The sequence below is a fragment of the Geotrypetes seraphini genome, chromosome 2 (assembly GCF_902459505.1).
Source record: "Geotrypetes seraphini chromosome 2, aGeoSer1.1, whole genome shotgun sequence".
In the NCBI taxonomy this organism is placed as follows: domain Eukaryota; kingdom Metazoa; phylum Chordata; class Amphibia; order Gymnophiona; family Dermophiidae; genus Geotrypetes; species Geotrypetes seraphini.
In genome coordinates this window covers 142,229,271-142,251,861 of record NC_047085.1, presented here as the reverse complement: position 1 = coordinate 142,251,861, position 22,591 = coordinate 142,229,271, and the positions used below count along the sequence as shown (strand labels likewise).

General features: G+C 43.5%; 1 protein-coding gene across 1 annotated transcript in view; it reads right to left on the bottom strand.

The window, feature by feature from the left end:
* ABHD3 (abhydrolase domain containing 3, phospholipase) overlaps positions 1-22,591 on the bottom strand; it is a 44,596-nt gene that overhangs the window by 7,976 nt on the left and 14,029 nt on the right. The window contains exons 5-8 of the mRNA XM_033934907.1: positions 15,206-15,318; positions 5,741-5,914; positions 5,608-5,656; positions 3,921-4,086 (exon numbers count right to left, since the gene is read on the bottom strand). Coding sequence (XP_033790798.1) covers positions 3,921-4,086; positions 5,608-5,656; positions 5,741-5,914; positions 15,206-15,318 — 502 coding nt within the window. The remainder of the gene's footprint in view (positions 1-3,920; positions 4,087-5,607; positions 5,657-5,740; positions 5,915-15,205; positions 15,319-22,591) is intronic.

The window sequence follows — 22,591 nt, the reverse complement described above, 5'->3', positions numbered from 1 at the left end:
AATGTTACTGAACTTGGTTTAGCTCAAAGAAAAGAGTTCCTTGTAGGAAAATTAAAGAAATATCACTCCCAGTCTCTTAGTTTTAGCAACTATCTTTCAAAAACTAATCATCTTACAGTTGCCAGCTTTCAAATTTCACTGTGCATGGCAAAACATGGTAAGCCCCTCTCTGATGGAGATTTTATCAAAAAGGCAATTTTGGCTGGGAGTAATTCACTCTTCCATGATTTCCAAAACAAGGATAAAATTGTGCAGCGCATCTCTGAGATGCTGCTAAGCAGAAATACTGCAAAAGATAGGGTTCTGCGAATGGCTGCTGATGTTAGTCAACAGCTTACTTGCGAATTACAAAAAGCACCCTTCTACTCCATGTGCTTGGATGAAAGTACAGATATTACTAACCATGCAAGACTAGCGCTCATTTTGCATTATGCTACTGGTGACATCATGAGAGAAGAGCTGGTAAAACTGCTGTCTTTGCCTGGAAGAACACAAGGGATAGATATCCACAATGCTGTGATGGAGGCTTTTTCATCACTAGACATAAGTCCAGAAAAAGTAGTTTCAGTTACTAGCGATGGAGCACCTAGCATGGTGGGGACAACATCAGGATTCATTCATTTCTTTGCTAAGGAAGCAAAACATCCACTGATTCAATTTCACTGCATAATACATCAAGAGGCTCTCTGCGCCAAAGAAAGCAGCAAAAAACTTGACGATGTCCTCAAAGATGTAACAAAAATGGTGAACTTCATCATGGCGCGTGCTCTTAATTTTCGACAATTTCAAGCCCTTCTTGATGAGGTTCAGGCACAATATAACACTTTACTGATGTACAATAATGTCCGGTGGCTGAGCAGAGGACGAGTGTTAGAGAGATTTGTGGCCTGCTTGGAAGAAGTTAGGCTATTTATGAACGAAAAGGGGGAAGACTATCCTCAACTCACCAACATGGCCTGGCTTACCAACCTCATGTTCTTTACAGATTTTACTAACCACTTTAATGTACTAAACAAAAAATTACAAGGCATGGGAAAAACAGCAGAAAGCATGTTTAGTGACATCAAAGCTTTTGAGAGAAAATTGCATGTTTTTGAAAAAGACCTTGAGAGAGGACAGCTAAAATATTTTCCCAACCTAAAAATACATTTAGATAATTCTACAACATTTGTGGACAGTCATAAAAAACACCAGGAAATCCACAAAGCATATTCCACCATTGTAGCCGAAGCAAAGGAGAATTTTAGTAAAAGATTTTCTCAGTTCTGTAAGATGGAGACAACCCTTTCATTTATAACTTCCCCAGAAAAGTCCACATTTGAAGATCTTGATCTTTCCTGCTTACAGTGGTTGGATATTCAAAATTTGGAAATGGAGCTACTGGAATTTCAAGAAAGCTCTATCTGGAAAAGTAAATTCAATGACCTGCGTGCGGCTCTTGAACGTATTGAGTGTGAAAGGGTGACAAATGAAATCACTGCTAGCAGTTCTGAAAATGAAATCCTAAAAGCAATTTTAAGTCCATGAAAGCACTTAGGATTGCTCTTCTTACTTTGTTTGGGTCATCCTATGCTTGTGAGCAGCTGTTTTCGGCTTTGAATCATATAAAATCTGATGCTAGAAACAGATTAACGGATGACATGAGTGCTGCATGTGTTGCTCTGAAATTAACGCACTATGAGCCAAGGATTGACAAGTTATCAGCATGCATGCAACAACAAAAATCACATTAATTTTTTTCAGAGCATGCCCAATGCATATGTTTACATGAAGCAGTGTTTTCAGTTTGCAGTTAAGACACTTTCTAAGTTATTTAAATATTATTTAAAGATGTTATTTAAAAAAGGGACTTTACATGGCCCTGTTGTATTCCAATCTGGAATTTCCAATAAAAACGGTTGGTTTAATTGAAAGCTCTTTTGTTTTCTTTACATCATATTATTAGAAATGTAATGATTTAACTATTTTCTAATTTGATTGTAAATTTTACAAAAAAACATGTATAGACTCTTTGGGAATGCACACCGAGTCTTGACACAGTTAACAGTTTTAAGAAGTTTATCTTTTTTTTTTACTCAGGATACATTTGACATGTTATGTGAATAATACATTTAAAATATATTGTGTAACTGAATCAAATTCTTCCTAAATTCATTAAATTGAATGAAATCATTAAAACATATAAATTGCCAATAAATTGAAATGAAAACCAAAGGATTGTGAATCAAATTGATTCTCTGACAATACAAAGATTCCAACCTTTAAAAATGATGTTACATAATTCAGGCAACTTTATAAAGAGTTTTTAGATACTAAAATCTTGTTATTAAGGTTTAATTGACGTGCTGGCACTTTGAGGAAATTCTTTGGTTTTGTGCGGCAGTTTGGGCACTCGGGCTCAAAAAGGTTAGCCATCACTGCTCTAGAGTAAAAGATAGGAGAAGGAAGGACACGGAGAACTCCCCAAAACCAAGGTTCTGATCTGCTCATATAACGTTATAACAGTCAATAATGAAACTGTAATGTATAAATGAACAAACATTACCTTTGGGCAGTAAAACATATCAAATAAAATCAACATCTTGAATACTAGTGGAGCTCATCTCTTCAGAAATTTTCTTTGGATTCTGCAGTCATAGATGCTGTAAATATCTATTTTTCCAGTTTACACTTCCCCCTCCCCATTCGCGGTTTCTGCACTCGCGATTTCACATAATCGCAATTTTTTGGGGGGGGAGGGGGGAAAAAAAACAAACCCATATTTTTGCCTTCCCCCCGGCATCCCGGCCTTACCTAGTGGTCTAACGGGCTTTCGGGGCAGGAGCAATCTTCCTACGCTCCTGCCCCGTGTAGATTGCCAATAGAAAATGGCTGCCGTGAGCTCACAGCAGCCATTTTCTATTGGCGATCTGCACAGGGCAGGAGCGCAGAAAGATCGCTCCTGCCCCGAAAGCTCGCTAGACCACCAGGTAAAGCTGGGATGCCGGGGGAAGGCAGGAGGGAGGCGGGGGTGAGTCAGAGCCGGATATTTGCACCTGAAGTCATTATGCCATTATATAGATCCATGGTGAGACCCCACCTGGAGTACTGTGTGCAATTCTGGAGGCCACATTACCATAAGGATGTGTTGAGACTTGAGTCGATCCAGAGAATGGCCACCCGGATGGTCTCGGGACTCAAGGATCTCCCGTACGAGGAACAGCTGGATAAATTACAGCTGTACTCACTCGAGGAACGCAGAGAGGGGTGACATGATCGAGACATTCAAGTATCTCACGGGCCGCATCGAGGTAGAAGAAGATATCTTCTTTTTCAAGGGTCCCGCGGCAACAAGGGGGCATCCGTGGAAAATCAGGGGCGGGAAACTGCACGGGGACACCAGGAAATTCTTTTTCACTGAAAGGGTGGTTGATCGCTGGAATATCTTCCACTACAGGTTATTGAGGCTAGCAGCGTGCCTGATTTTAAGGCCAAATGGGATAGACACATGGGATCTATTCACAGAGAAAGGTAGAGGGAGGGTCATTGAGGTGGGCAGACTGGATGGGCCATGGCCCTTATCTGCTGTCTATTTCTATGTTTTCTATGTTTCTATGTATTTCCCTATTTGCGATCCGGCTCTGCCCCTATCCCCCGCGAATAACGAGGGAGATGTGTAGATGCGTTTTATTTTACTGAAGACATGAAAGGTCTGGAAAAATGTTGAATCAAATATGAGTTAAGTCTTAAGGAGACTTAAGTTGAAAATAAATTTCATTTTTCCCCAAAAAATGTTTTCTTGATTAGGCCCGAAACTTTTCAATTGACCCTCGTATACATAAATACTATACATAAAAGCACAAACACCACCAGAGTAAACAATAAACCACTATATAATAGACAAAAACTAGAAATCAAAAAAATCTGTTTAAAATACTTACCATGTCCTGGTGAGAAGACATCATCCAAGGCATTTAGACATAACACTGGAATTTCTACAGACTTCAGCTTGTAGCAAGGACTTGCATCTTTATAGTAATCTTCAATTGAAGGGTAGCCAAACATGACTGAGGTAAACTCTTTGTCAAACTCTCTAATAGTTTTAGCCTGTCATACAGAATTCAGAATAGCAGACAGATTTATTTCTTGGAAAGGCATAACATTCAAATTTTCTTAGCAAGATGTATTTATATGTATGCAGCACTGAATTCTTTGTAGGCTATATGTTATCTTGGACCAAGATAAGAATGATCCAAAAACAGACATAAGCATTCAAGACCAAAGAAGCTCCCCTTGTTTCTCCTGAGAAAAGGACCCAGATTAAACCTGCTCTCAAGCTTCTTTACTGAGATCAAGGTGGCCACTGAAGAGAGAAAATTGATGCAGTCAATGACAACCATCTGCAAGGCAGCCAAGGAAAAAGAAGACACTTTTACTGTTACTATGGCTCATGATTGTGCCCTACCACCAAGAAAGCAAAGTAACAGGTGTTCTCTGTAGACAACAGGGAAATGCAGTCACACTTACTGGTGAAATCCTCTGACTGAGCCTGGAAGCCGGTGCTCTCTCTTAGGATCAGTACATTTTTTTGCTTGTTTACTCTTTCCAAAGGACAAAAACTAGAGTGCATGCAATGAAGTCACTAAGTGGTACATTTAAAACAGATCTGAGGAAATTTTTCTCTTCCTGCCAGAAAATGTAGTAAAAGCTGTTAATGTGGGAGAGTTAAAAAAAAAAAAAAAAAAAAAAAAAAAAAGCACAGGTAGTTACATGGAAGAGGTGAGCTTGGGGAAATCTACAACTTAATCCCGAGATAGGCAGCAACAAATTTATTGACTTTTAGGGATCTAGATAATCTGAATTAATTGTAAATTGCATTGGCATCTTGTGTTTTTTTGCAGTACATCAAAATCTGAATAAAACTTGGAAACTTGTACTACCACACACCAATCTTATAAGCATTGACATACTGGGACAGACCAAAGTTGCCATCAAGCCAAGTATCTTGTTTCCAAAAGTCACCAATAATATAAAAAGGAGAGGGAAAAGAGAAAAACAGAGTGAGAAAGAGGCACTACAATCTTTGATAGGATAGAGAAAGATGGAGCAAGAGGTAAAAATACTTCTGAGTATTCAGTAATGTCATTCTGCTAAAGAATTAAGTGAGGCTAAAAAGATTAGAGCTCAAAAGCATCTTGAAAAAGGTAAGATTTGAGAGTAGCCTTGAGTTTGTCCAAACTAGTTTCTAATCTTAAATGAGAAGGAATTACATTCCACAAAGTGGGGCCAGTAAATGAAAAAAATGCTGGAATCATGTGATTTGTTGGGACTATAAGTACGTAGGTTTTGTTGTAAAGATCGAAGGGTTTGAGCGGGTAGGTAGGGCACTAGAAGTTGGTCCAGATAAAGAAGCAAATGCTGGGGAGACTGGGGAGCAGAGGCAGAAGTCAGAGTAAAGAGAGGCCAATAGTAACACTAGTATTTTAGTACACAAGCTTGAGAGCTGACCTGAAAGATCTTAAAAAGCTGGTATTCTATGACATCTTTACTATGCTGTGTTGGACCAAGAAAATATATTATAGTATGCATAGAACTTAAGAGTACCAATACAACTACCAGAATTCTTACCTTCATGACAAGATCCAAATTAAATATTTTCTCCAAAACATGCCGATGCCTGAAAGTTAATCAAAATAAAATAAATATTTAACAAATCTCCTACATTCACACAAATTCTTCAGTTTCTTGAAAGGTGTCTTACCTATTCACAGATGACTGTAAACAAGTTGTGAGGTAGTAGTTGAAAAGTAGCCAGTTGACTGGTTTCTCAAGAGAATTTGCTGACTCAGGAGCATTCCAACCAGCGGAAAAAATTATAGCTGCTTTTAACGGTGTTTCTTTACCTGTGTGGCCTAAGTAGTTTAAAAGCAGCATGCTGCCAACAAGAACAGAGAGAAGGAAAATGCAATATAGATTTTTTCTTTATACAAAATGTATGAACTGTTTTGTGAGCAGACATGCAAATAGTAAAAATTTGGACTACGTCCATTTTATTTTACAGACTTCGTATAACAAAAGATTAGGTTCTTTTTATTTATTTATTTCAGTATTTATATACCACTTATAACCTAAGTAGTTTACATTCAGGTACACAAGCATTTGTCCCTATCTGTCCCAGTAGGCTCACACTTTATCTAATGTACCTGGGGCAATGGGGGATTAAGTGACTTGCCCAGGGTCACAAGGAGCAGTGTAGGATTTGAATCCACAATCTCAGGGTGCTGAGGCTGTGGCTCTAACCACTGCATTGCATACTCCCCACCTTTGCTAATCTTTCTTGTAAAACCTCACTTTATTTCAAGACCAGTGGATTATTTCCCTCCTCCCACCAGGGATCTGTGGAAGCCTCAAAACATTTGAAGCTTTTACCCCTTCCCCTCCTGTGTATGCCACTCAGTCTTAAAGCAGCCAGGAACATCTATAGAGGAAAAGAGAAATAGAGAAACAGGGAACTCCCTGACAAGCAAATCAATTCTGCTCATATAAACAAATGCAACAATAATGCAAACAACTAACAGGTTCTGAAACATTGAAAACCTGAATAACAAAACAGTGCTAAAGGGAGAGACGCCTGCAGTGACAGAAGAGGGCAGCTGAACTAGGGAACCCCCCACTCTCCCACCAGATGTTCAAGTTGTGAGAGTGTGTGGTGCAGTGGTTAGAGCCACAGCCTCAGCAGCATCCTGAGGTTCTGGGTTCGAAATCCACAATGCTCCTTGTAACCCTGGGCAAGTCACTTAATCCCCATTGCCCCAGGTACATTAGATAGAGTGGGAGTCCACAAGGACAGTTAGGAAATAATGCTTGAGTACCTGAATAGAATTGTAGGATATGAAGAATATAAATTTTTTATTTTAAAAGGTGACGAGCTAAACCCAATTTGATGGCACTCTTATAAAGGCTGGTCAGAAACCCCTGTACTTGTAAAGCAGACAACTAACAAATCAGCAAGTATAGGGCAGGTTCCCAGAATAAAGTAAGGATTTACAAGAAAGAAGATTAGCAAAGGTAAGAACCTAATCTTTCGTTCTTGTACAATCCCATTTTATTCCAGGACCAGTGGGATGTAACAGTGGGGCTGATGATCCTGCTGCCAATCCAGAGGAACCAACAGCAGTATCCTGCAAAACTTGGTGAAAATATGCAAATCTCATCCAGAGACATAGCTGACGACTCTGCCCAAGAGGAGACACTACTCTAGTCAAAGGGGGGGGGGGGGGGCTTCTTCCCAACCGCTATGTAAGTTGTGGAAATGGCCATGCAAAGTCACCTGTAAATGGCAGTCTTTGAGGCTGGACTACTTTTGCGGGCAGAACCTGTCAGACCAAACAGGTGGTCAGAGAGGCCAAACTTGTTGGTAGCCTCCAGATACTGCAACAGAAGCCTGCGCATGGCTAAGGACCACAACACCTGGTCCTGCTCCCTCGAACCAGAGGAAGTCAAAAGGAGGAAACCGGACTTCCTGATCCACACGGAAATTGGAAAACACTTTCGGAAGAAAAGAAGGATCAGTATGCAGCATCACTGTGGAATTCATGAAACGCAGGAAAGAGCCTGAAACCCCAAAACTCTCCAGACTGACATAATAACCACAAGGAAGACCTGCCTCGATCATGAGATCCATCAGAGATGCCTGCTCCAGATGCTCATACGGGGGGATGAGCCAGAAAGCAAAGAACCACATTAAAGTTCCAGGTTGGACAGGGAAGGTGCAAGGGAGGCCTCAGACGTTAACGCACCCCACAGAAAACAACCCACATCCAGATGAACTGCCAAGAGACTTCTGCAGGTCATCCTACATAAATTCCAGGACCCAAGGAATTGCTGGAAGAGTAGGGTCCACCTGTCTCAGGGTGCACCAAGCTTGGGAACACTTCCAAGCCTCTGCATAGTCCGCTACTGTGGATTTCCATTTGCAGTGAAGTAACCTGGCAATCACCGCCGAAGAGGAGCCCCAGCCATGCAAAGCCGCATGCTCAAAAGCCATGACGTAAGACCGAAGTGGTCCAAATGCTGAGTCACAAACGGACCCTGTGTGAGGAGGTGAGAATGACAAGGTAACTAGAGCCTCCAATCCTGCTGGAGCCGAACCAAGGCAGCATACCACAGCCGCCTCTGCAAATGGGGTGCCATCAGAATCACCGGACCCTCATGGTCTGTTACCCTCCTTAACAGATACCCTATCATGGGCCACGGAGAGAAGACAAAAGAAAATCCTCCTGGAGCCAGGACTGAACCAGAGCATCCAGGCCTTCGCTGCCTGCCTCTTACCAACTACTAAAGAACCGATCGGCCTTTTTTGTTGGCAACAGTCACAATGAGGTCAAATATGGAGAAACCCCACTGATCCACTATGCCATTGAATGTTCTTTGAGAGTGACCACTCTCCGGAGTCCAGAGTCTGATGACAGAGAAAGTCTGCTTGAACGTTGTTTACTTCTGCCACGTATGTAGCAGACAACGCCACAAAATGCCTCTCTGCCCACAAAAGAACAGCCGAGCCTCCCTGCTCAGAGAGGGACTCTTCAAGCCCCCCCCCCCCCCGATGATTGATGTAAGCCACAGCCATGGCATTGTCCAAGAATACACAGACGGTTCGATAACGGAGATGATCCTTTGAGTGTAGAAGGGCAAGCCGAATCGCCCACAGATCCAGGCTATTGATCAACCACTTGCGCTCTGATGGTGCCCACCAGCCCTGAACCAGGACAGTCATGCACACTGTTCCCCAGCCTTCTGGACTCGCATCTGACAACAGAATCACCCAATCTGAGATCTGGAGCAGAAGGTCCCTGTACAGTGAGAGAGCACACCACTGCCGACCAGGGCAAGGGTGCATGTGACGAGTCCCAGTGTGGATTCCAGCGTGAAAGTAGAACCTCCTGTAGCAGACACAGATGGGTTCTGGGGCCCATGGGACCACATAGATCGCTGTCATCATGGTCTCCATTGATGTAAGCCACAGCCATGGCATTGTCCAAGAATACACAGACTGTTCGATAACGGAGATGATCCTTTGAGTGTAGAAAGGCAAGCCGAATCGCCCACAGATCCAGGCTATTGATCAACCACTTGCGCTCTGATGGTGCCCACCAGCCCTGAGTGAAAGCCGACTAGGACTTATAGTGTTGTCATCAAAGGTAATCTTGAGCTCTCAGACGCCTGCGTTAGCTACAACAATGTGTTTAAGCTAACCTATGCATGAAAGAAGGTATCTTTCATCGAGCTCTAGAGTATTCTAAAACTTTTTTGAGAATTTTAAGATGCTATGTGCAATAAACTTAATGTGCAAAATAAAATGTTATGCATTAGAACGCAACTGAAAAACCAGCACTTAGCTTATATGGTGTCTTTTGCCGGTATTTCACTTTGTAATTTGAGGACTTTTTCCATTACTTTGATAGAGTGTGGCCCACCAGCCCTGAACCAGGACAGTCATGCACACTGTTCCCCAGCCTTCTGGACTCGCATCTGACAACAGAATCACCCAATCCGAGATCTGGAGCAGAAGATCCCTGTACAGTGAGAGAGCACACTACTGCCGACCAGGGCAAGGGTGCATGTGACGAGTCCCAGTGTGGATTCCAGCATGAAAGTAGAACCTCCTGTAGCAGACACAGATGGGTTCTGGGGCCCATGGGACCACATAGATCGCTGTCATCATGGTCTCCAGAACCAGGAGATACTGCCACACCTTCAGGCCTCTGACAACCTGTTGTAGCTTCTCCTGACGGGACATGGTAGAAACAGTGTTCTGACCTGTGTGAAATTGAACTCCCAGGTAACTCCAAGTCCTGGGTGGGATCAAGGTGACTCTGCTTGAAATTGATTACCCAGCCCAGATGTTGCAGCAAATGCACCACTTGCCGGACAGCCAGATATCCCTCAAACAGTGAGGGAGCTCTGGAGAACCAGTCATCCAAGAATAGGCGAACTTCACTTTGGTGAAGGTCTGAGGTGCCGTCACCTATCCAAAGGGCAGTGCCGCAAACTGGAAATGTTGCCCCAGAACATGAAACTACAGATACTTCTGTTATTCTGGGAAAATGTGAATGAGGAGATATGCCTCCGTCAGATCCAGGGAGGCTAGAAACTCCCCCAGCACCACTGACGCAATCACTGCGTGCACTGTCTCCATGCAGAATTGAGGAAACTTCAGGGCTGCATTGACTACCTTGAGGTCCAGAATTGGTCTCCAATCGTCGGAGCCTGTCTTTGGAATGATGAACTATTTCAAATATTTCCCAGAGCCTAAGTCTCACTTTGGCACGGGGCGACTGCTGCAAGATCCCAAAAATCTGTGGGCTGCACCCGAAATCACCTTCTCAGGGCAGCCCGCAGGGGAATCCAGAAAATACTCAGTCAGAGGACAGAGAAACTCCAATTTTCAGCCATCCTTGAGAACCTCTAGAACCCAATGGTCAGAGATGATGGCCTCCCATTCTGCCAGAAAGGCTGACAACCACCCCCTCCCTCCCGACACGCAGAGGAGGAGACATCAACCTGATGTCAGAACTGTTTCTGAGCGGAAGCCGCCAGCCGATTTGCCATGGACTGCTGACGCCAGGGCCTGCTAAAGTGTGGTCTTGCAGACAACAAGGACCGTTGACCTATGGAAGACATGAGTACAGATGAAAACACCAGTAGGGAAGAAAATTAGAACACCCAAAACTCCTAGTAGGTCAGGACCTGCTTCCAGGCAATGCCTTAGGTTTACGATCCTGAATACAGGCCACAAGGTCATCCAGACTCTGGACGAACAGGAGCTGACCCTTAAAGGGCAACTGGTTCAACGTAGCCTTAGAAGAGGAATCCCCAGACCATTGCCAGATCCAGAGCATTCTGTGAGCTGAAACAGAATAAGTGCCTCTCTTGGTGAAAACTTTCAAGATGCCATACAATCAGCCATGCAATCCACTCCAGAAATGAGAAATTCCAAATCACGATGTACCAGTGTCAGGATCATGGCATAGCTTGGAATGATATACCCGAGCCACAAAGAAGGAGACCGTTGCCGCTTAAACATCAGCTGTGGCCGAAGCAAATAGACGCTTAAGGATGAAATCCACATGTTGGTCCTGGACATCCTTCAGGACCACCCCCTCCCATTGCTGGGGAGAGATGTGCGCTTGATGACTGATGCCACTGAAGAATCTACCTTTGGGGAAATAAAGCACTTGTTAAAACCATCTGCCATGGGATAAAGCCGTGCCATAGTTCAAGCACATTTCAAGGGACCCACTGGATTATCCCAGGTATCAGTAAGAATCCAAACAACATCAGGAGTATATGGAAAAGAGGTAAATTGTGGCCTCTGGACACTCATGAGAGAACATTCAGCAGTGACTGGCTGTTCCATCTGCAGCTTCAATTCTTGCAGAGATTCAGATATTAAATCCACAAAGTGCACGGGCTAAAAGAATTTTCTTATTGTGGAGTCCTACCCCAAATCACAGGCTCTACACGAGTCCGGATCCTGGAGATTCGCCAGATTCGCCACATCCATGGCCACCACAGTGCCACCCGGCGAAAGCAGAAGAATGAGAAGTGTGTCTAGCACAACTGTGGGCACAGCCGGCTCACTCCCTGGTACCTCCACAGGGAGGCAAGAAGATAGACCCTGGTCTCTTGGAGCAGGAATCCCTGTGACCGGCACTGAGGACGGTGGAAAGGAAACAGGCATAGCCTTTTTAACTAAATATGCCTGATAAAGCATATTCACAAATTCCGGTGGAAAACCCTTCTCTGCGACAGAAGCCAACTTCTGCATGACAGATTTGGAATGCTTGGAAAATACACGAGGTTTATCGTTGGAGCCGCACTTGCATTTTGCCAAAATGCTGCCAGCACATTCCCTAGGGCCCCCTGATGCCAGTTTCATGGGAGTCGGGGCATAAGGTGCTTAAAGATCCTTCCCAGAGGACAAAGACACCGCTTTCGAGTAAATCTCACCCCTCTCACAAGCCACAATGCACATGGAACATGGCTGCGCACCGACAGCCATCCACTGCAAATAAGGCACAAATCCATCCCATCCTGCCCTGGGGAAGTCATTTATGTGGTTTTCTTTCAAAAATGAAGCTGGTAAATATGGAAAATAATTTTAAAATCAAATCTCGAAAAATCTAGGCCACCGAGGTCCTGTTTTGATAAAAATAGCCCGGGGAAACCACAGAGAACCCTCAAAAACAGAGATTTTAGGATTTTAGGGGTGGGGGCATAGGGCATGCAGGGAAATCACCTAAAACCCCCTTTTTAAAGATCCTCCAAAATCTCTGATTCAAGCTGTTAGCTTGCTCTCACATAACCATGTGTTTCAGGAAACTGCAACATTTACATTCACTGTAATGAGAGAAACTGCATGCAGAGCTGAACAGAGCTTACAGGGAGGTCCTTTGCCTCAGTAAACTGGAAATCTGATTTCAAATCTTCTGACCGCCCCACCGGCCTGACCACCGCCACCCAAACATCACGCAAATGCCAGGGCGGAGAAACTCAGTCTGGCTCCGATCCTGGTTGCACCTCCACGGAACCGCTCAGCCTGCGCTACACCCAACTAGTGGGCGATCCTGGAGTGAGATAGCTCCCAAGGGAAAGGTTCCGGAGCCCCAATCTGATGTGCAGGCTGTCCAGGGGGCTTACTGCTGAGCAGGGAACTTCCCCAGAAGCAGATGTTCTCCAACAGTCTGCAATCTCCCGCAGTCAAGGACATCCCCACAACACGAGGGCAAAACCATAAAATCATGAAAAGAAACATGAGCAGAAAAGATAAGCTCCTACAGCCTGGCCTGTAGAAATTAAGATTGGAGTACATAGGAGCATGCTCAGTGGTAAGATGTGAGGGGGAGTGGGGTAAAAGCTTCAAAAGTTTTGAAGCTTCCCTGGCGGGAGGCCGGAAATAACCCACTGGTCCTAGAATAAAGTGGGATCGTGCAAGAACAGCATTTTCTAAATCACATTAAGTGTAAGAGAACTGAAAGGAGCAGTAAAAGGAATCTTAGGAATACATTACAGCATAGGTATACATTACAGCAAAGAAAAACATAGGCTAAGATGATTGGGAATTGAAAAGATAGAGAAGACATATTGTACGATTAAGGGAGATTAATACAACTCTGTTGCGGGAGGTACATTAAAAAAACATAAGGGGAGGAGCATATGTGACAGATGAGCTAGCTTAGTTAGAAGAAGCAAGTCATGAGGTAGGTAGAGTCTGTTTCAGTCATTATCCAGTGTTAGCAGAGTACTTGGTTCCCTGGTGGTAATAGGATGAAGAGTGTCTATTACTCTGAGAGTCTGCTGGGTTTGGATCTGGTTTGGCATTGATGGATGTTGGGTTTAGTTGCTGGTAGAGTTGATGAGAAAGGTCTTTAGTTTCTTGCGAAACTTGGTGGTGTTAAATTCAGTTCTGATGGCAGTTGGGAGGTCGTTCCAAGCTTTCACCACAGAGAATGTGAACGTTGAGTGGAATATAAATTTATATTTGAGATTTTTTTGTTATGGGGAGGTTTAATTGTACCCTGTCAATATTTCTGGGAGAGGCAGACCATGCTGAGGATAGTAGGTGAATTAGGGGTACAGCGGAGTTTCCGTTGAGTATGTGGTGCATAATGCATGATGTTTTGAATTATATTTGAGATGCAATGGGTAGCCAGTGGATTTGTTTGAGGTAGTTAGAGATTGAGTCATTTTTTTCAGTCTGAAAATGAGTCTTATTGCCTTGTTTTGTATGAGCTGCAGTTTGCGAATAAGGGTAATATTGATGGCCATGAAGATGGAGTTGCAGTAAACTATTTGAAAAAGGATCAGCATCTGCACAAGCAGGGCAAAGTGTTGTTGATGGAAGTAGGGTCTGATTAATCTCAGTTGTTTCATGATGAAGAAGGTTTTTCTCCGGAGACTAGAGATTTGTGGTGCCATTGATAGCGTAGAGTCCAGAATACAGCCTAGAACTTTGGAGGATTTGTCAACTATGAAGGTATTACCTGACTGGAGAATGATGTTTGTCAGAGCTGTCTGTTGTGGAGTATGGAAATAAAGAATTTTGGTTTTAGATGCATTTAGTTTTATTTTGTTGCTGGTTGCTCATGTTTGTATTTTAACTTTGTTAGCTGAGATTTTTTGGGTTGTATCAGATTGGTTGCTAGTTGTTGGTATGAGGAAAAGGATGTCATCTGTGTATGACAGTATGCACTCATAGTTGAATTTAATATCTCCAAGTGAGCTCATAAATAGGTTAAATAATATAGGGGAAAGTGGTGAGCCCTGGGGTACACCATAGAAGGCCTTCCATTTGTTGGAGAAGGTGTCATCTTTCTTAATGAGATATTCTCTTTTATGAGGAAATCTTTAAAACACCCTCCAACCTCAGAACAGCTGGTCTCCCCCCCCCACCCCACAAAAAAGCTACTAGTGCTGCTGCTTGTGCCACTGCACCCCCCCCCCCAAGTGAGCTACTGGTACCGTTGCCACCCATCTCCCCAGCGAACTGCTGGTGCTGCACAGAGAACCAGAGTTAGGAAATGATAAGATGAGAAAGAAACTTGCAAGACAACAAACATATGATAAAAGATTTTATTTTTAGTTTAATTAAATATGTCACTTTTGAGAATTTATATCTGCCATCTCTATATTACACTGTACAGGGAGCACTCTATGCAATTAATTGTGCAATTAAAAACTCTATCTATAAGGATTCCAAGGTATATTTTGTGTCCTGCATATTTTTAGTCTATTTGATTCAAGGACCTCCAACATAACACGGTACTTCCTCCACAAATCCGATAAACCCTGTCACTGTGATATGTATATTCTAGCATAACAGTGTCCCATTGGTTATCTTCCTTCCACCAGGTTTCAAAGATGCTTACTATATCTATCTTTTCATTTAGTGCAATACATTTTAACTCTCCCATTTTTTAGTTTTCTAATATTTATATACAGACACTTCAAACAATGCTTTTTATTCATATTAACAACTTGTTCAACATACCTGAAGGAAAGAATTGTGGAAGCATGATAAACAGTCAAATATTTGACAACATTCATTAAAAAAAATTCTCATAAATCTGCACTTCCAAAAAATAAAAACTGTATAGAACTAAAAAGTTATAATTTCAGAAGAAGTGAATTAAATCTTTTATATTTACAGTAAATTTATCCTTACCCTCCCATAGAAACACCTGCAGCCATAAGTGGGGCAGATGGATAAATGCTGTATACATGATAAATTACAGCCTCCAGATCTTCTGTGTTAGATGCACAGTATGTTCTTGGTGTCTGTAAGAATATCAAATGGGGAAAAAAATTACATAAGCACTTTCTCATCTGTAATTCAAGAAGAAAACCAGGTGCTGGTTTTAAAAAAAACAACCCAAAACGCTTATATGACATCAAGCATCTAAAAATGTCACATGAACTCCTATTACAAAAAATCAGCAATTCACACACAAATATTTGGAATATAAATTCTACTTAAGAGATACACAAAAGTTTCATTTCCGGTATACTGTACTTAGCATTTTTTGCTGATACCATATGTTTTACGCTAAGATACAGTGTGCAGTCATGCAATTAGATCAGTGTTCTTCAACCACCGGTCCGTGGATCAGTGTCAATCCACAGAAATTGTCTGCTAGTCCACAGGACCGGCACGTACATCAGACCCAAAACAGTGTTTGTCAACTGCCGGTCCACGGTGCGATCGATGCGGCATTATCTTCGGGCCAGCTCCCTCTTCCTCACTGATTCAGTGCACAAAGCCATAGGCAGTGGCTCCTATGCGTTTCCTGCGTCTGAACTGGAAGCCTTCTCTCTGATGTTACAATGTCAGAGGTAAGGCTTCCAGATGAGGCATGGGACGTGCAAGGAGCCGCTGCCCGCAGCTTTGTGCACTGCATCAGTGAGGAAGAGGGAGCCAGCATAAAATGGCCTGGCGGAGGCAGGCCAGAAGATAAGGCATAGCATAGAGGGAGAGAGACAACAAAGGTAGTGGGGGGAAATGATTTTATTTTTGAATATAGTGATTGAATTATGTTAGTTTTGAGAATTTACATCTGCTGTCAGTGTGCTTTGTGTAGTTTAATTTTGTGGTTAACCAATATGTGTTGTTAATAAGATTATATTGTGTGTATCTATGAAAAATGAATGGAAAAAATAGTGTTACAATTAGTATTATTATGGGGGCAGGGTCTGGGGTGGAGATTGGGTAGAGATGGGCGGGGTCTGGCCCACAACTTATCCCAGTGTTCTTTAACCGCCGGTCTGCGGACTGATGCCGGTCCACAAAATAATTATTTTTATTTCTACCGGTCCATAGGTGTAAAAGTGCATCGCCATTTTAAGACTTCAGAAAGTTCGCGATAGCCCACACCGCACATGTGCGAGTGCCTTCCTGCCTGACGTAGGCATACGGTCCCTCAGTTCTTAGATTTCTGCAGAGCTAAGAAGTTGCATTTTTCAACGGCCATTGAAATTTTTTCCTTGCTTTCCCACTCTCAGGTCTGTTATTTCATTTTTTCTTTATCTCTTATTCTACGAGGTTTTGGCCCAGCGGGGCCTTTGGTCAGTCTCAGCCATCAAGTTTAATTTGGCTGAGGCAGTGTTTCCATCGATGTCACACCCGCTGACAGGATTTAAAAAGTGCAGACAGTGTTCCCGCACTATTTCATTAACGGACCTTCATAGCTAGTGCCTGCAGTGTTTGGGTCCCAAACACCGTGTTCAGGTCCCAAACACCGTGTTCAAACTTGTAAACACTTCTCTTCCTTACAAAAAAGAATCGTAATCTTCAACAAGAAAAAACTCTTTGGTGTCGGCATGGATGGAGATGCACCAACGACATCATTAGCATTAAAAACTTCGGCAACACCATAGGCACCAGCATCGACACCGGCCATCGCACCCTCGGGTAAGCCAGCTAAGAAGCCATCCCCTTCTCTTCCAGGGGCGCAGGTCACAAAGGCATCGAGCCAATTCATGTTGACCAAGTGCAAGTCCCTACAGCAACCAATTCCTTTATCGAGAGGTGCTTCATCCTCTCTGGAACGTGTTGCAGCACCTGTGGTACCGGCAACAAAGCCTCAAGTACCGGTGCTTACTTTGAGACAGAAGCTTGATGCTTTGCTTCGAGAGGAGCTCTTGGACCAATTTCAGTTTCTGCTCCCTACATTGACTCCTCCAGTACCAGTCCAGCCTGAGCCAACATTGCTAGGACCTCCAGCACCGTCGATGCATCTGTCTTCTAAGCACCGGTCCCCATCTGCTCAACGTCATATGTCCTCTTCCAGGCACTCTGACAGGAGCTCCACAAAGTCTGGGAAGGTTTCTCAAAAGAAAAAACATTCCAAGACCCCGACACTGGACCGGCACCAATCAAAGCACCATTCTTCTCTGCTGCAGGACTCTGATTTTCAGGAAGTCTCCGACCCTGATCCGTCTCATCTACTACCGATGCTGATGATTCTACTGCATCAAAGTCTCCCAGATGTTCTCCAGCTAGGACTACTTCTCCCACCGAAAAGCTATCTTTCACTAGATACCCCCCCCTGACAATATCTCCCCCCCTCCCTAATCGGGCCCCCTCATGAGGCCTTCCCCCGTTTTTCCCCTCTTCCCGCATCCTCTATCTAGTTCAAATAAAGCCGATAAACAATTGAAACTATGTTACTCTGTAATTCTAATAACAAATCTGTAATTCTAATAACAAATCTATAATTCTGACAAATAATTGTAAATCTGCCTGTCTATGCAGACCCTAATGTAATTCAATGTAAACCGCCTTGAACTCGAATGGGTATGGCGGTATATAAAAATAAACTATTATTATTATTATTATTATTATTATTAGATTTATACAACAAATGGGAAAGGATCTTTCGGTGAAGTTGAAGGCTGATTATAAGTATAGTGAGGAGTATCTTGAAACCTTAGACTATGATCACCCTCCAAAAAACATGCTCAAACTTCCTTTGCATGCAAACTTCCTTTGCATGGTATTTTAAGAGAAACTTTTTACAAGAATCTGAAATCACCCCTCTTGGTACCAGTGGCTTCTAGGAAACTGGAGTCTCTACAAGATAATTTCTCTCCCGAGATTTGATAAACCTCAACTCTCTCATCAATCCCTCATCGTAGAGTCTACTCTTTAAAAAAAAAAAAAAAAAGTGTACTCCATCTAAAGTTTATGCGTCGGTTCCACCTGGAAGGGGCGAAGGCTCTATCAAAATTCCATGTTGGCTAATAGAGTTGTCAACAATTTCTACTTCTCCTGCTACTTGAAACATCTTATGAAACAGTTTCCTGCATATCATAAATATATCCCAGCTAATAAGTTGACAGCTTGGTATCTTTCAGGCTGAATGCTGCTGAACTTAGCCTCTCAGCCAATGAAACTTATTCTAGAAGCCTCCAGTAAACCAGCCACTCAACAATGTTATCAGCAGAAGTGGACTCGTTTTTCCTCCTGGTATTTTCTTCATCACTATGATCCACATTCCATTTCAGTTTCACTAGTCCTGGATTACCTTCTTCATTTGTCTGATTCAGGATTCAAAGTCTACATCAATTATAGTCCATCTCAGCGCTATTACAGCTTTTCACCAACCAATGGAGGCAGCTTAAAAGTTGGTTTGCTATTAAAAAGGCCTGTCATAAACCTGGAAACAAGAGGATGTGAAGCCAGAGGTTTATTGTTGACCTGAACATGGAAAACACTTATAGTACTCAGGTGGAATCTGACTGAAGTAGTGTTAAGATCTGAGTTGGAGAAGTTAAGAAGATATTCCAACACTGAAGATATGGGGAAGGATGAAGCATCAAGATGCTGAAGATCACACCATGCTTAAAACCATGTCTACTTCTGCAGCTAGCACTGCTACATGGAAGGTTTTCTGGATGCAGCTAAAATAACTAACAGGATCAGAGAACATCTGTTGAGGTCAAGCTGTAAGGTAGCAAGCTGCCAGGTGTAATGACTGTAGATTTGGATGCAAAAGAGACCCTTGAGTCTGAGTGAGAAGAGATGGAAAGATCTGCAGGGTTATTGGATCTTTGACCGTGAGCTGAAGCAGAAAAGAGAACCACGGTTATCTGGACCACCAAGGAGACGAGGATCATGGTGGCCGACTCTTTGAGTGAGCATGATCAGCGTTTTGAGTATGAGTGGAACTTGTCCACCCTATTCAGAAGAAAAGCATTTTCCTCCAGACGATGATGGAACAGAATTGAGGCAATTTGTGATTGCTGAGCGACGTAAATTCGTCTATCTGAGGAATCCCCTCTGAGAAAATATTCTGAAGTAAGACCTTGGAGTGGCGCGTCCACTCGTGGAGACGAATATATCTGCTGAGATTATCAGCAAGTGTATTTTGTGCTCCTTGAACATAGACAGCTTTGAGGAAACTTTTCAGGCAATTGACCAATTCCAAATCTCCTCAGCTTCTTGACAGAGAGTTTGTCCCTCCTTGATTGTTTATGTAACACAGTGCGACTTGATTGTTGGTGTGAACAAAGGGGACAGGATTGAATATATTGTTGAAAAAAGTCTTTAGAGCATTCTGAATCGCTCCGAGTTCCTTTTTTTATTGAAAAATAATGCAATTAAAAACATCTGACTTATACAACTATGTACAAAACAATACATTGCTTCATTATATAACTTATACCATGACAAATACTTACAGTTATAAATTATCTATGATTTCTCAAATTACTATTCCCCCCAACCCCCCCCCAACTCTGGTGAGAAGATGTGTGCAGAAGATTCATAAAATGTGGGCGAAATATTATATTTCAAAAATCAATTGGAAGTTCACTCTGAATTCCAAGTGGGTTATGTAGAACATCTGTTCATGAGCAGACCAGAGACTCTGTGTTCTGAGACCATTCAGGAAACCTCTCCAAGCAGGTTCCGTAATTAAAGCATGCCGGACATTGGCGTGCTGACAAAGACGCGCCAACAATTGAGCACAAGACATATGCGCGCCGCCGGTCCCGCTACTTTAAACCCGTAATGTTAGCCAAGTGAAGGGGGTATGGAGGAAGACCCCCAGTACATGTAGCAGTCCTCGTGCTCCTGTTGGGGGAGGGGGGAGTTTGAGTGGGGAGGGGAACCCCCCCCTAAGAACACTTAAAACTTCTGTTTTCCATTCATTTTTCAGTGATCAGGAGTTTTTCAGTATAGTGGGGGGAGTTCCCCCCACACCTCCCCCAACGGGAGTGTGAGGACTTGTACATGTAGTGGGGGATTCCCTCCCACACACACCACCTCACAGTGCTAACATTACTGGTTTAAAGCGGTGGGACCAGTGGTGCGCTTTTGTTGTACACTCAATTGATGGGTCACCCCCCAAGCACATATAGACAAGTCTGTGGTCAAAACTTTCTGATGTGGAGGCATTTGAAAGAGCAGTCCTTTGGAAAGATTTGACAAATTTATGCACCACTGAAGAGAGAGGAAGCGATGATATGACCGCAATCTTCTGAGCAAATGGATAGAGAGCTTGAGACCATTGAGACGCCAGGGACAACTGAGCTGTTCTGAGATGAATGCAAAGAGTGTAACGTGCACTTTGGACGCCATGTGACCTAATGTAATGTAATGTAATGTAATTTATTTCTTATATAGGATCATCACTGGACTGACTGAGATGGATTGCAGATGATAGACTTGATTGCAAAGGGGAACTCTGGCTGAGTATAGTGGTTGAGAGGGATTTTGAAAAGCTGACTTCAAATCCTGTCGACTGTAGTGCTGCGAGCTGTTAAAGCTTCTGCCACTACTACCTGGCAATTAATAAAATCTCTTGGGAAAGAGGCCAGGCTGAAAAACAAAACTCTGTATTGAAAATGTTGAAGGTGTGTCTGCAACTGCAGCTGTTTGTCTCATAAGAACATAAGAATAGCCCCACTGGGTCAGACCAATGGTTTATCAAGCTCAGCAGCCTGTTCTCACGGTGGCCAATCCAGGTCACCAGTACCTGGCCAAAACCCAAGGAGTAGCAACATTCCATGCTACCGATACAGGGCTAGCAGTGGCTTCCCCCCATGTCTCTCTCAATAACAGACTATGGACTTTTCCTCCAGGAACTTGTCCAAACCTTTCTTAAAACCAGCTACGCTACCCGCTCTTACCACATCCTCTGGCAATGTATCTCAGAGGTCAGGTGGACGTAGATCGTTCATCTAGAATCCCTGATGATTCTGAGAAGGCATGCAATTGAAGTAGAGCCGGCATTTGTCAAAGGAGAAGGTCATCTGCCAAGGGCTGACGAGGCCTCATTTTGAAATTAGATATAAGCAGCGTCGGCGATAACTTTAAGAACCCATAGGTATCATCAGAAATCAATGCTGCAGGTCGCTAGTGCTGTTTAGCACTGACTTCATCGGGACAGGCAGTCCCGCAGCAGCCCGACCCAGCCAGCTGAGAGGGTCCTGAGGGAGCCTTGAAATTACGGTGCAGCCGCCGAGGGAAGCCTGTCGCTAGTGCTGTTTAGCACTGACTTCATCGGGACAGGCAGTCCCGCAGCAGCCCGACCCAGCCAGCTGAGAGGGTCCTGAGGGAGCCTTGAAATTACGGTGCAGCCGCCGAGGGAAGCCTGTCGCTAGTGCTGTTTAGCACTGACTTCATCGGGACAGGCAGTCCCGCAGCAGCCCGACCCAGCCAGCTGAGAGGGTCCTGAGGGAGCCTTGAAATTACGGTGCAGCCGCCGAGGGAAGCCTGTCGCTAGTGCTGTTTAGCACTGACTTCATCGGGACAGGCAGTCCCGCAGCAGCCCGACCCAGCCAGCTGAGAGGGTCCTGAGGGAGCCTTGAAATTACGGTGCAGCCGCGGTACGCGGCCCGCGGTCGTGAGCCTCGGGTCGCGAGCTGAAGGGGCGTGGCTAAAGGGGCTCGCCCCTTTTGAGCCCCTTCGGAGCCTAAGAGGAGTAAGGAGCAGGATTACCATCTCTTCAGCATGGGTAAGAGGAAAGCTAAGGCAATACCATCTGCTGCAACAACAGGCCCGATGGATCGTCATCTTGTGGTTCCCATCTTGCCTCCTGTTGAGGAACAGGTAACTTTTAATATTCAAGCTGTCTCCTTATCCTCTGGGGAACCAACACCACCTCCTCAACCATCATATTCCTTAAGGTTAGAAGAATCTCCTTCCTCTTTCAAGGAAGGAATAATTTCTTCTTCCCTGCAATCATTGTCAGTATCTGATCTGGAGGTTTCAGGACACTCCCTGGGGCAAGCTAAAGAACTAACCCCAGTACAGATGAGTACTGGGCAAAGCTCGGATGTTCTCCCCAAGGATAAAGTGATCACTCTAAATGATGTTTGGCTTAGTATAAATAGAATAGAGTCATCTTTACAAAAAACCGTTTCGAACTTATGTCAATTTTCATCTGATGTAACTGTGAAAATTAAAGAACAAAATAATAAAATTGGAGAAACAGCTGTAAAGGTTGAAAAGTTAGATCAGGTAGTAGGTAATTTACAAGCTAGCGCTGTTTCTAATATTAAGGATAGTATGATGTTACATGCTAAGTTAGAGAAAATGGAAAATGCT